The following is a 13,535-nucleotide window of genomic DNA, read 5'->3' as shown; positions in this document are numbered from 1 at the left end:
TCTTTTATTTCAAATTATATTCTTAAATTTACTAAGCCATGAAGGCTTTAGCGATTATGCTACGTCTTTATTATGTAAAGAAGAAAATAATAACAGTCCAGTTACAGACTGATCTTACTTAAGTAAATGCAAAAGTCTAAATAAAATATAAGAAAGTGGGGACTTCCCTGGTGGCGCAATGGTTAAGAATCCGCCTGCTAATGCAGGGGACACGGGTTCCATCCCTGGTCTGGGAAGATCCCACATGCCGCGGAGCAACTAAGCCCACGTGCCACAGCTACTGAAGCCTGTGCGCCAAGAGCCCATGCTCCTCAAAAAGAGAAGCCACTGCAGTGAGAAGCCTGCACACCGCAACGAAGAGTAGCCCCTGCTTGCTGCAACTAGAGAAAGCCCATGCACAGCAACGAAGACCCAACGCAGCCAAAAGTAAAATTAAATAAAAAACACAACATAAAAAAAATATATATATATAAGCAAGTGGAATATGTTAGTGTATCAAAAGGTAATATACCATAACCATGCAGGATTTATTTCAGGAATGTAAGACTAGTTTAATATTAGGAAATCTTTTAACATAATTTATTATATTAACAATTTGAAGCAGAAAAAAACATCCTAAATGCTGATGTCATGTTCTTCCTTGAAAAAAAACTCTTAAGTAAACTAGAAATGGAACTAAATGATAAACACTATTTTCAAAAACCCCAAAACAAAACAATACCAAACATCATTTAAAAAGTGAATTGCTTGGGCTTCCCTGGTGGTGCAGTGGTTGAGGGTCCGCCTGCCAATGCAGGGGACGCGGGTTCGAGCCCTGGTCTGGGAGAATCCCACATGCCGCGGAGCAGCTGGGCCCGTGAGCCACAACTACTGAGCCTGCGCGTCTGGAGCCTGTGCTCCGCAACGGGAGAGGCCGCGATAGTGAGAGGCCCGCGCACTGTGATGAAGAGTGACCACCGCTCGCCGCAACTGGAGAGAGCCCTTGCACAGAAACGAAGACCCAACACAACCAAAAATAAATAAATAAATAAATAAATTTATAAAAAAAAAAAAAGTGAATTGCTCAAGCCATATGTGTTCAAATAAGGAATATTACAGAGATGTTCATCAATTATGTTATACATTGTTTTGGAGATTTAAAAAATGCAACAAGGGGCTTCCCTGGTGGTGCAGTGGTTGAGAATCTGCCTGCTAATGCAGGGGACATGGGTTCAAGTCCTGGTTTGGGAAGATCCCACATGCCGCGGAGCAACTAGGCCCGTGAGCCACAATTACTGAGCCTGCGCATCTGGAGCCTGTGCTCCGCAACAAGAGAGGCCATGATAGTGAGAGGCCCACGCGCCGCGATGAAGAGTGGCCCCTGCTTGCCGCGACTAGAGAGAGCCCTCGCACAGAAACGAAGACCCAACACAGCCAAAAATAAATAAATAAGTTAAAAAAATTGAATATTAAAAAAAAAATGCAACAAGGAAAGAAAATGAAGTAATGAATGTAAATGTTAGAAAAACAATAAGATGTTCTCTTTGCTAATGATATGATTGTATATCTAGAAAACCCTAGTTAAAAACTGCTAGAATTTGTGATGACTAAATACACTATAAACATACAAAAATCAGTAGCTTTTCTCTGTCATAAAAATAATCTTATAGAATAGAAGCAAGGAAAAATATTATCTTCATGACAGTGACAAATTATAAAATACTAACGAATAAATTTAATAAGGGTACAGGAAGAAAATTGTATTATTGAATGGTGAAAACAAAATCTGAACAAATTTATTTATTGAGCAGACATTTGTTAATTGCTTCCTATGTGCTGAATACTGTTCTTAGGTGTTGGAAACATCTAACAAGATGTACTGAGTCTCACTGTCATGAAGCTTACGTACTTTTGGAAGAATCAGACAGTAAACAAATATATAAATAACACAATATCTGGTAGAATTTAGTGCCATTAAAATGAGGCGATGTGATAAGTGAGTGACATTTCACTGGATGGTCAGGGAAGTCTCTTTGAGGATGTGATATATAAACTCTGACCAGCATAACCAGCCACTTGATCGTCTCAGGGAATAGCATCCAAGCGATAGCTAGTAAAAAGCCTCTAAGGTGAGAATGAGCTCTTAAGGAGCAGAAAAAGGCAAGAGTGACTGGAATGAAGCGAGTGAGAGTGAAAGTTGTAGAGGATGAGGTTAGACAGACACTTCCAGTGGTAAGGAACTTGTATTTTAATTACATTGGGAAAGCACAGGATAAGTTTTAAAAGCAGTATATGACTTGACGTGATTTATGCTTGGAAAAGGTCTTTTGGGGGTAAAGAGTAGAAATAGGGAACCCAGTGAACAGGCTGTTGTGGTAGATCAGCTAGAGAGGATAATGATCTGTGCTAGGTTAGAATGGATATGAAGCCAAGTAGACAGATTTGGGATAAGTTTTGGAAGTAGGACTTGGAGAGGTAATGGATGCAAGAGGTGAGGGAAAGTGAGTAATTGATGACAACTCCTAAATTTTTGGAAAACGCAAATACACCAAGTGATTGGATAGGGAGATGATATCCCTAAAATGTAAAGTCTCCTTAAATTAATTTTCAAATGTACAATAATTTCAATTAGAATTACCAAGAATTGGGGAAAAAAATTATAATGTAATCTTAAAGTTAGTATGGAAGAATAAATGTTTGAGAGAAGCCAAAATAATTCAGAAAAAGAAAACCAGTGAAGGAGGATGTACTTTACCACTATAAAACTGCTTTAGTCAAGTGTATACCATTGCATAGGAATAGACAAGTAGATCTGTGGAACAGAATAGAAAGCCCATAAGTAGGTCCTAGTGTAAATGAGATTTTAATCTATGAAAAGAATAAAAGATTTCAGTGAGAAAACAATGGTTTATTTAATAAATGGTTCTGTCAGAACTGTATCTTTCTTGAAGAAAATAATGTTGGACCCTTAGCACACTAAATGCAAAAATAAATTCCACTCAAATGAAAATTCAAAATTTTAGAAGAAAATGTAAGAGTATGTATATGTAACCTGTGGATTGGAGAAACATCTTTACCATGGTAGGAAACCTAGAAGATATAAGCATATTTAACTATTTATATAAACAATACATTTTATATGATAAAAAGTACCATAAATGATGCCAAAGCAGATTAGGAAAAAATAACATTTTTCAAATGCATATATCAGATATAAAGAGTTATTATTTATAGCATTAAGAACACATACAAATCGATATGTATTGATTAAAATAGAAAAACTGGCAAAAAATTTAATAGTTCAGAAAAGAGCAAATCCAAATGGTTAGTAAATACATGAAAATTTGTATAACCTCTTAGCATCAAGGAAATGCAAATTGAAGTAACTATTAGATGTTATATCTCACCCATCTTGTTGACAATTCTTTTAAAGTGGTAACACTTGTACACCTGAAACTAACACAACTTTGTAAATCAACTATACTTTAATTAAAAAGAAAAAATAAAAAAAATAGGGACTTCCCTGGTGGCGCAGTGGTTAAGACTCTGCGCTCCCAATGCAGGGTGCCTGCGTTCGATCCCTGGTCAGAAAACTAGATTCCACATACATGCTGCAACTAAGGAGCCCTCCGGCCTCAACTAAGGAGCACATGTGCTGCAACTAAGGAGCAGGCGAGCCGCAACGAAGACACAGCACAACCAAATAAATAAGTAAATAAAATAAATATTTAAAGAAAAAAAAGGTTGTAACACCTAGTACTGGGAAGCATGTGTATACATTCTTGTTACTTATGAAAAGAGAAATTTCTGTACTGATTTTGGAAAACAATCTTATAATATTTGTTAGAATTTAAATATATCACATTTTAAAATCCAGCAAACACATTCCTGGGAATGTAGCTCATAGAAATGAGCCACCAGTATTTAGGAAAGTGTATAAGGATAACTATTACAGGACTGTTTAAAGTGGCAAAATTGGGAACAAAATGTGAAAGTCCTTGGCTGAGGGAACTATTGAATAACCATCCAGATCATAGGCTATAATTTAACCATTTTAAAAAATGTGTTGACTAAGAGGGACTTTCTTGGTGCATTGTTAAGGGAGAAGAGTAATATACAGAGAGATGTCTATTTTGGTAAAACAGTGACAAAAACTATAAAATCATCCCTGTATTTATATAGAAAATAGGAATGTATGTATATTTGTATATGGTTATTTGAGTGTAGAGAAAGGCATGAAAGAGTACATAGAAGATCGTTAACATCGAGGTGGAAGTAGAGGCAAGATAAGAAAATAAGATTTTAAAAAGATGTCCACAGTAAAAGCACTATGTGTGATATGATTCCATTTAACTAAAATATATATGTATCTTCGTATGCAGTAAGGAAATGAATGGAAAGATGGTTACCAATATATAAATAGTTATTTCAGGGTGGTGTGATTTCAGGTCATTCCTTATATTTGTCATTATTTGAACTTTTAACAATGATTATGGTAGGAAAAAAAAAAGCTACTTTTATTTTGAGAACAGAAAGAAAGTTAAATGGTGGTACTTTTTTTCCCCTTCATTTTGCAGTTGTGCTATATTGACTCCCAAACTGATGGCGGAATCCCTTCTTACTGTTTTGCTTTAATGGTGATGTTTTTTCTACAACAAAGAAAACCCCCTCTTCTTCCTTGCTTACTTGGAAGTTGGGTAAGCATCAGTTTGTAACATGTATGCACATGTGTATATGTAGTTCATTCTTACAGAGTGCTCTGTTCACACATTTAAAGCTGGAATTCTGGTTTGTCTGTTTGTCCATCTTTTTCTTTTAATAATTTTTCCACTACCAATTTGGAATGCCTTTTTATATAGATTGAAGGCTTTGACCCAAAAAGAATGGATGACTTTCAGCTGAAGGGCATAGTAGAAGAGAAGTTTGTGAAGTGGGACTATAATTCAAGTAGTGCAACTGAGAAAAACTCAATTGCTGAGGAAAACAAAGCTAAGGCAGACCAACCAAAAGATGATACCAAGAAGACAGAAACAGACAACCAAAGTAATGCCATGAAGGAAAAACATGGCAAAGTAAGCTCTTTTTGCTTTTGTTTTTGGCTTTTCTATCTGTAGAATTTGTGATGCCTTCAGTTGAAGCTATTTTAATAGTAGATTGACTGACTGACCTTGAGTAAGCCTCTTGGCCTCATTTTCCTCATCTGTAAAGTGAGGGGTTGATCTGGTTTAGTTTTTCAGTACCAAGATTCCCTAATAAATACATATCTCATTTTGAAAGGCTTGTATTGTTTGAATCATATCAAGGTAATTCTTTGTATCTTTTTCATTTAGATAAGAAAAATTTCCTTCAGGAGTTGGGCTGTGACCAAAGCTTTAGCATATGGGGATTATGTTGCCAGACTGGTGAAGAAATAAAGGCCTTGTGCTCCTTTAGAGGGTGGCTGGCTTATTTAATCATTCAAACTTCATTTATTAAGGACCAGCTATGTGCCAGGCATTATCTTGAGTGCTCGAGAACCCAAGATGTATATTCATGGATTATGTCCTCCAGAAGCATGTAGTCTTCTGAAGTAGACAGACATTATTACAAAAATGTGAACATTACAGAAATCATTGCTCTAGCTATACTGAAGTATATGTAGTTCCCAAACACATGTTCAGTTCTTCCACTTTCCTAGACTACCTTCTATCCTCTTCTCAAACCATCAATACTCTCAGCTAATGATCTTGCTTATTATTACTTCTCTGAGAAAACTGAAGCAATCTAAAGAGAACTTCCCACTCCCACCACCATCTCCCACTATCTGCACTCACATACTCTGCCTTGCTGCCGGCTTTCATAAAGGAAGTTCCTGTATTGCTATCTAAAGTCATTATCTTAACTTGTATGTTTAGTCCCATCCCTTCTTGTCTATTCCAGAACATTGCTCTAGCAGTTCTTTTCTTTCCATCCTAGGTTACCAATTTTTAATTTTTTACTGAATCATACATGCTTTTATATCTCCCACTTTAAAGAAAAATCTTGACACCATTTCCCCTCCCAGCTATTTCCTCGCTCCCTTTGGCAGGAAAACTTCTTTGAAAGAATTGTTTATATACACTATTTCCAATTTCTCTGTTTCCTTTTAACTCACTCTACTCAGGCTTTGACCCCTATCAATCTGCCAAAACTTGTTTTGCCAGTGTCAGTATCCTCCACATGGCTAAATCCAATAGTCATTTCACAATTTTTATCTTTTTTGACTTATCAGCAACATTTGCAGTTGATTATTTCCTTCTCTAAAAAATTTCTTAACTTGACTTTCAGGAACCACACCCATGCCTGATTATTCCTTCTCAGTCTCTTTGTTGGTTCTTCCTTTCCTCTCCAATCTCTTTAATGTTGGAGTATTCTAGGGTTCAGTCCTTGATCCCTGCCTTTTTTCTGTATCTACACTCCCTTGGTGATCTCATCCAATCCCATGGATTTTAAGTACCATCTATATGATGATGACTCCCAAGTTTAAATGTTAGGCCAAACCTCTCTCCTAAACTCTATAATTGTATTTCCAACCTGCTATTTAATGTTTCTACTAAGATGTCTAATAGATGTCTTAATCTTAATGTGTCCAGAACTGAACTCTGAGTCTTCCCCTTGCTCCACATGCAGTTTTCCCATCTCAGTTGATGGCACTTCATCCTTTCAGTTGCTCAGTCAGAAACCTTGGAGTCATCCTTTACTTCTCTCTTTCATACCCCATACCAAGTCTGTCAGGAAATCCTGTCATCTCTACTTCAAAATATATCCACAATTTGACCACTTCCCCTGTTACCATCCTGGTCCTAGCCATATCATCTCTGGCCTGGACTACTACCACAGACTCATAATAAGTTTCCCTGCATTTACCCTTGCCCCCTTTATAGTCTCAACACAACAATCAGAATGGCTCTTCTAGAACTTAAGTGAGATCATGCCCTTCTCCCTCCCCACACTTGAAATGCTTCAGTGGCTCCTCATTTAATTTAGAATAAAAGCCAGAGTTCTTACTGGTTAGCTCTTTGTTTCCCTCTTTTCCTCTCCTCTCTCTGCCACACTAGTTTTCTTTTTAAAGCTGTTTACACTCCTACTTTAGTGTGTTTGCTCTGTTTCCTATTCTTAGAACCCGTTTTCCTCTTCTTCAGATCATACCTTCTCAACAAGTCCTATCCTGACTATATTTAACATTGAAATCTGCTCCCGTATCCCATCCCCTTTACTAAACCTACTCAACTTTTTCTTATTTCCACAGCACTTTTCTTCTAACTTACTATGTAATTTACTTATTAAGTTCATTGCTTATTGTCTTCTTCCCCTAGAATGTAAGCTCCACTAAAGCAAGGATCTTTGTTTTTTTTCACGGATATATCCCAAGTGCCTGGCACATAGTAGGCACTCAGTGAATAGTTGTAGAATGGAATGAGTAAATGATTTTTATGCCTTTATATGTCTTAGTGGTCACTTTCAGCAGGCATTCATCTAGCTAATTGCTTTAGAATTCAGGTATTACCTTTTCTGTTAAGACCCCCCGCCCCCCATTCAGAGACCCATTTTAGCATGTAGCCTAATTGTTAAGTGGTCTCTTCCTCTCCTAATAGTCTGTGAAATAGGACCTCACCTTGTTTGAGTCACAGTGTGCTATAATGATTAGCATCACAGACCCAGTAGCCAGGTGGTCCTGAGTCAAATCTTTGCCCTATAGTATCTACTTCATAGCAGTTAGAATTAATAGTTGTATATGTGCAGCACTTAGAAGAGTAGGTGATGCATGGTTTAAGTGGGAGCTCCCATTATTTTTTTATATCCCCAGAACAATGCCAGGGACACAGTGGGTTCTAAAATGTTTGTTGAATGAAGGAATTAGATTTTGAAAGCCCTGGGCATTTATATAGATTTTAAAAGTAATTGCTGCAATGGAGGAGCTATAGTAGTTGTTATACAGTGGTTAGCAACCTTGGCTGCACAGCACGGGACAATCACTTAGGAAGCTTTAAAAATCTCAGTCCATTAATTCACAGTCTTGGGAAAGGTATGGGAGATGGGAGTGGTGTCAAGCTCAGGTGTTAGTGAATTGTAGTGCTCTCAATGTGATTCTAATGTGCAGCCAAGGTTGAGCATCACTGGTTTAGTGGAAAGAACACAAAATTCTAGGAGTCAGTAATCTGGGACACTCTGTTCCCAGCTGTGCCACAAATTGCTTTTTGGCAACCTATTCTTTTATGCCTCAGTTTTTGAAAAGGTGATCTCTAAGGTCTTTTTAAATTGAAAGTTAAATGATTCTATAGTTTTGTGAAGCTTAAATGAAAGGTATTTTTTCTTTTCCAGTCTCCTTTAACACTGGGAACACCAAATCAGGTGTCCCTGGGACAGTTATGGTTAGAGCTGCTAAAATTTTACACACTGGATTTTGCTTTGGAGGAATATGTCATATGTGTACGGATACAAGATATTTTAACAAGAGAAAACAAAAACTGGCCTAAAAGGCGAATAGCCATTGAAGGTGAGATGATATGTTATATTTCATTTGGAGAATTTTGTGTGTGCCACTCATAATCTATTTCTAATGTAGTGTTATAAATTTTATCCCTTAGCTTTGTAGCACTATATGCCACTAGGTTGTCACTATATATTTTGGATAAATTCTTTATCAAGTCCATGATAGCTTTATAGAATTAATGCTTACTTAAAAGTTTCCAATCTGTAAATATTATAATGGCTAGGGTAATTAGCTTGTTTACATGCCTTTATTTTTTAATTGTGGAAAATTTCAAAAATACAGAAAAATAGAATAGTTATATGAATACTGTAAGATATTTTTAAATATATTTGTGTCGTAAAATTATGTTAAAGTATAATCTTAAAATCCAGTTTTTCATTGTCTTGTGAAGTACCTCATTTATTGAATATGGCTAAGCTAAAGGAAAAAAGAACAATTGATGCTGACAAATAAGGTTTCACACCAAATCCCAAGAACATTAAGATCTTTAGAGATACAGAAATAAATAGTATGGCTTCTAAATTCTTAATAAAAAATTTAAATTCCGCAACATTTTGCTCACTTTTTATAGATAGGAAATGGAATTTCTGTCCATCATTTTAGTCTGTTTAGACTACGCATTCTTCTCTTCCCTCCGTCCTCTGCAGGGCTTCTCTACTGTGAGTTGGACTTACAAATATTCTCATACACTCAAACCCGTACTCACATCTTGTACTTGCTTACATATGGTAAATAAATGAGCTCTGAAGCCTGCAGCCATCATAATTTCTCTCTGCCTTCTTTTTTTTTTTTTTTTCTTCTTTTTCTTCTAGAAAAGGGAAAGAGGCTAAGTAAAGCTTTTAAAAGCCTATGGATTTAGATAACAGTAAAAAGTAACAGATGCCCCAGTCTTAATCTGAAACCTGGCCTATTAATCCTTTCACTTAATGATCTTCAGGAGCGGAGAAAATGTGTGTTGTCTTTTGGGTGGCACTGTTCTTTTTTCCTGGGGCATATTTGTATTTAAGGCTTATAAAATCCAAAAACCCGAAAACATTTTCAGAACTCTGTTCTATGCTCTTAATAATGAGGATTCAGTTGATGCAAGCCTTTTCAGCATAGCCATTTTAGACCGGATCGGAATTTAAATTTTGGTTTAATTTTTACTTTCTTAGGATTTTTTCTACTTTTCTTTCTATTATTTCTCCTTCTTTCTCTCTTTAATTTTCTGATATTACTGAAGTTAAATCTTAAAATCAGTATAACTTGAAGTCTGGAGAGTTTTAGGCTATATTTTATTTGTTTAAATTGCAAGGAATATATAACTGAAGAATATTGTGGCAAGAGATGAAAATTATTACTAGGTCCTGGAGCTTGAAAAATTTCATTCAAAGACAGTATAAGGAAGCATATTGGCACAGCTTTTTCTAGCAATTTCATCATTGAAATTTTGTAATTACTGAGTTGGCCTCCTCAGCCATCCTCTCATTAATTACCTTATTTTATTCTTTTCTCTCTTTTTCTTTTAGTTTTTTATTTTATGACAGAAACAAAGGAAAGATGTTGCTATTTTATTTCCACTACTCAGTTTGCAGGAACCCTCATTGGGAGTTTACCTTAGAAAAATTTTGGGAAAATGTACTCTGCTGACAATGTAGCTGTTCGTATAAGCTTGGAAATGTAGTTTGTTAATAGATACTTAGCTACTGACCTTTTTATTTTTTTACTAGATCCATTTTCAATCAAGAGGAATGTTGCACGGAGCTTAAACAGCCAGCTTGTTTATGAATATGTTGTGGAGAGATTCAGGGCAGCTTATCGGTATTTTGCCTGTCCTCAGAGGAAGGGTGGAAATAAATCTACAGTGGATTCCATTAAAAAAGAGAAGGGAAAAATAAGCAATAAGAAACCAGTGAAGTCTGAAAATATGGCATCCAGTTGTTGCATTCTCCTTGGGGAAAGCACAGAAAAAATAAGTGCAGAAAGAGGTCAGCCTGATAAATATGAAGAAATGGAATGTACATCACAGAGATGTATTACTGAAGATGATAATTTGTTGATAAATGAACTAGATTTGGCTGAACATGGACAGGAATCTTCATCTCTTTCCACCAATGAAAGCAGTGAATTAGAGCCAAAATCAATTAAGAAACAAGATGTTTTAGTACCTTCAGAAACTTGTTTTAAAAAGGAGCTCACCCAGTATAATTGCATTGATTGTAAATCCCCTGAACCAGATGAATCTGCTGGTACAGACTGCAGGTCAAATTTAGAAACAGAAAGTTCACAGCACATTGTATGCACTGACACATCTGCTACCTCTTGCAACTGCAAAGCTACAGAAGATGCTTCTGACCTTAATGATGATGATAACCACCCCACCCAGGAATTACATTTTGTGTTTGATAAATTTATTTTAACCTCTGGCAAGGTAGGATACAGTTCGTAAACAATCTGTAAGGTTTTGTGGTTGTTGTATGACTCTGTATTTATAGTTTTTAGATTCAGAAATGTAAAGATAGCTTCTATGATGGTAGACTATTGTTTTGGAATGGTATTTTGGTGTATATGTTTCTTTTACTTTTTGTATTTTTGCCTGTAGTTGTCTTTTATGAATGTATATGAAACCTGAAATGTTTCAGCACTCTATTACTAGTTGGTTTGCTTAACTTTCTCATATATGAAAGGATTCATCAGATATCTTATGAAAGTGAGTTTGGTAAAGGCAGCATATGTTTTAAATTTTGCTCATTTTTTTTACATATGATTATATTTACTTCCACAAAGGAGAATACAGTGTCTGTAAACTTTAATAGTATTCTGTTTTAAAGTTTTTTTGGTGGGGGTCAAAGGTTGGTATATAAACTTAACTAAAGATAGTTGAGTTAAAACTAAGATCAGGGGCTTCCCTGGTGGCGCAGTGGTTGAGAGTCTGCCTGCCAATGCAGGGGACACGGGTTCGAGCCCTGGTCTGGGAAGATCCCACATGCCGCGGAGCAACTAGGCCCGTGAGCCACAATTGCTGAGCCTGCGCGTCTGGAGCCTGTGCTCCGCAACAAGAGAGGCCACGATAGTGAGAGGCCCACGCACCGCGATGAAGAGTGGCCCCCACTTGCCAGCAACTAGAGAAAGCCCTCGCACAGAAACGAAGACCCAACACAGCCATAAAATAAAAAAAAAAAAAAATTATAAAAAAAAAAAAAAAAAAAACAAAACTAAGATCAGGAACCAAAAAAAAAATGAATTCAGATCCTGTGTCTGCCACTGAGCTTCTCTTTGGATTTTGGCATATCCCTTACGAGTTATAGGACTCTTAACTTTTCCACTTTTAAAGTGGGATAGTCTGAACTTTAACTTGATAAATTATAGAAAATAAAAACCTGAGAGAGCAGAAAATAAGCTACTTTGTAACAGAAAATAATTACTTTGTTAATAAAAGTTTTAGGTAAGTTACTTTGCTTCAAGTGTAGTGTACATAATTGAAATAGTGTCAGCACCTAGGTTGAAAAAATGATTATATAGATAATGTGTAAATCAAGTAGAATACAAAAAAAAAAACCCTGAAAAGTCATCAAGTTTTATTGATTTATCGATAATTGTTTATTGACAAGCTTTAGAATTTTTAACCTAATTACTAAGCTGTGTTTCTTCATCCTTTGTAAGGATACTCTGTCCCATTTTGTTTAGGTTGTAGTATTTAGGGCATATGGACTACTAAAAAAGATGAAATAAATGGCAGATACTTAGAAAAGCCTCTTAGTAATATAACTGCAGTTTACGTTTCTTAATACTTTTTTTTTCCTGGAACCTTATCTTAGGGTAACTATTTCTCCAATTTTATTTCTCTCTCTAGTTATCTGTAACACTTTTCTAGAATTTTCTGATAAATATGTCATTTTTTAAAAGCTTTAAAAAGCTGATAAAAATTTCTGTGGTACTGTTAATTAGCCCACAGCACAGCATTCCCACAAAGAGAGGTTTCTGTATATATTTGGCTAGGTAAATGTCCAGGCTAACCCTGGAGGAAGAAGCTAAGTTCCTAGGCATATTACAATAAAGAAAAGAGTAGTGCTCTTCCTTAACCGTATGAGGTTTTTTTTCAAGCAGTTGGGATGAATTTTTACTGTTTTGGCCACCTGTCTGGTAGTCTGTTAGAATACATTTGAAATGGTGTTGCAGAGTTTGAAAGTTAAGTTTGTGGCTATTGCATAAGAGTTGTTCCTTGTATGAAGCTGAGTCACGTTTAGAGTTCAGCCCTTTAGTTTGGTTTCTTGAGTGCCATGCTAATGTAATGAAATTGAACCAACTAGTCAAGCAATGGTTTCTATAAATGACTGACTCTGAAGATAGAAAATGTTTCAAGTGAAATGAAAGGTGCCACTTGGAATTTCTTTATAATCTACTTTGTTAAAGACCTTAATAGGTTAAAATGTGATGTATGCATTTCATTTTGGGAGCTGATCACACTGTTTGAATTAACCTATACCTTTTGTATCTCCTGGTATTTCCTTTATCTTACATCTTCAGGTAAATCTAATTCTTGGTAATATCATTTTAGTGGAGAAGAAAATTAGTGGTTGACTCAAAATGTGTTTTTTTTTACATTTAATACTGAATTTCATTAACATGCTTTTTTTTTTAACCTCTTGAAAGTGCAGGTTATCAGACTGAGTTGCATAAAAGTTTCTTTTTGTACTGCTTCATAAGTGATAATGAAGTCCCTCAATAGTTTATTTATTAGATTCTTTTTTTAACCTTTGTATAGCCGCCAACAATAGTATGCAGCATCTGCAAAAAGGATGGCCATTCAAAAAATGATTGCCCAGAGGATTTCAGGAAAATTGATCTAAAGCCTCTACCACCAATGACAAATCGATTTCGGGAAATACTTGATTTAGTATGTAAAAGATGTTTTGGTAAGTCTTTTATTACTAGAACTACTTCCTAAGACTAGATTATTTCTTAGATTTTGAATATTTATTTTCTTATTTGAAAATAGTTTGCTTACATTTTGTTTGGGTAGAGGTTTTTAAATAGTTTAGAGACCCAACCACATATATTTATT

General features: G+C 35.7%; 1 protein-coding gene across 6 annotated transcripts in view; it reads left to right on the top strand.

Annotated features, from left to right (window-relative positions):
* TUT4 (terminal uridylyl transferase 4) overlaps positions 1-13,535 on the top strand; it is a 145,642-nt gene that overhangs the window by 93,164 nt on the left and 38,943 nt on the right. For all 6 annotated transcript variants that reach the window (XM_057541880.1, XM_057541887.1, XM_057541905.1 and 3 more), the window contains 5 exons: positions 4,557-4,676; positions 4,839-5,051; positions 8,320-8,494; positions 10,201-10,901; positions 13,236-13,386. In XM_057541880.1, the coding sequence (XP_057397863.1) occupies positions 4,557-4,676; positions 4,839-5,051; positions 8,320-8,494; positions 10,201-10,901; positions 13,236-13,386 (1,360 nt within the window). The remainder of the gene's footprint in view (positions 1-4,556; positions 4,677-4,838; positions 5,052-8,319; positions 8,495-10,200; positions 10,902-13,235; positions 13,387-13,535) is intronic.

Source organism: Balaenoptera acutorostrata, chromosome 1, assembly GCF_949987535.1.
Source record: "Balaenoptera acutorostrata chromosome 1, mBalAcu1.1, whole genome shotgun sequence".
In the NCBI taxonomy this organism is placed as follows: Eukaryota; Metazoa; Chordata; class Mammalia; order Artiodactyla; family Balaenopteridae; genus Balaenoptera; species Balaenoptera acutorostrata.
This window is presented reverse-complemented; position numbering and strand designations above follow the sequence as displayed.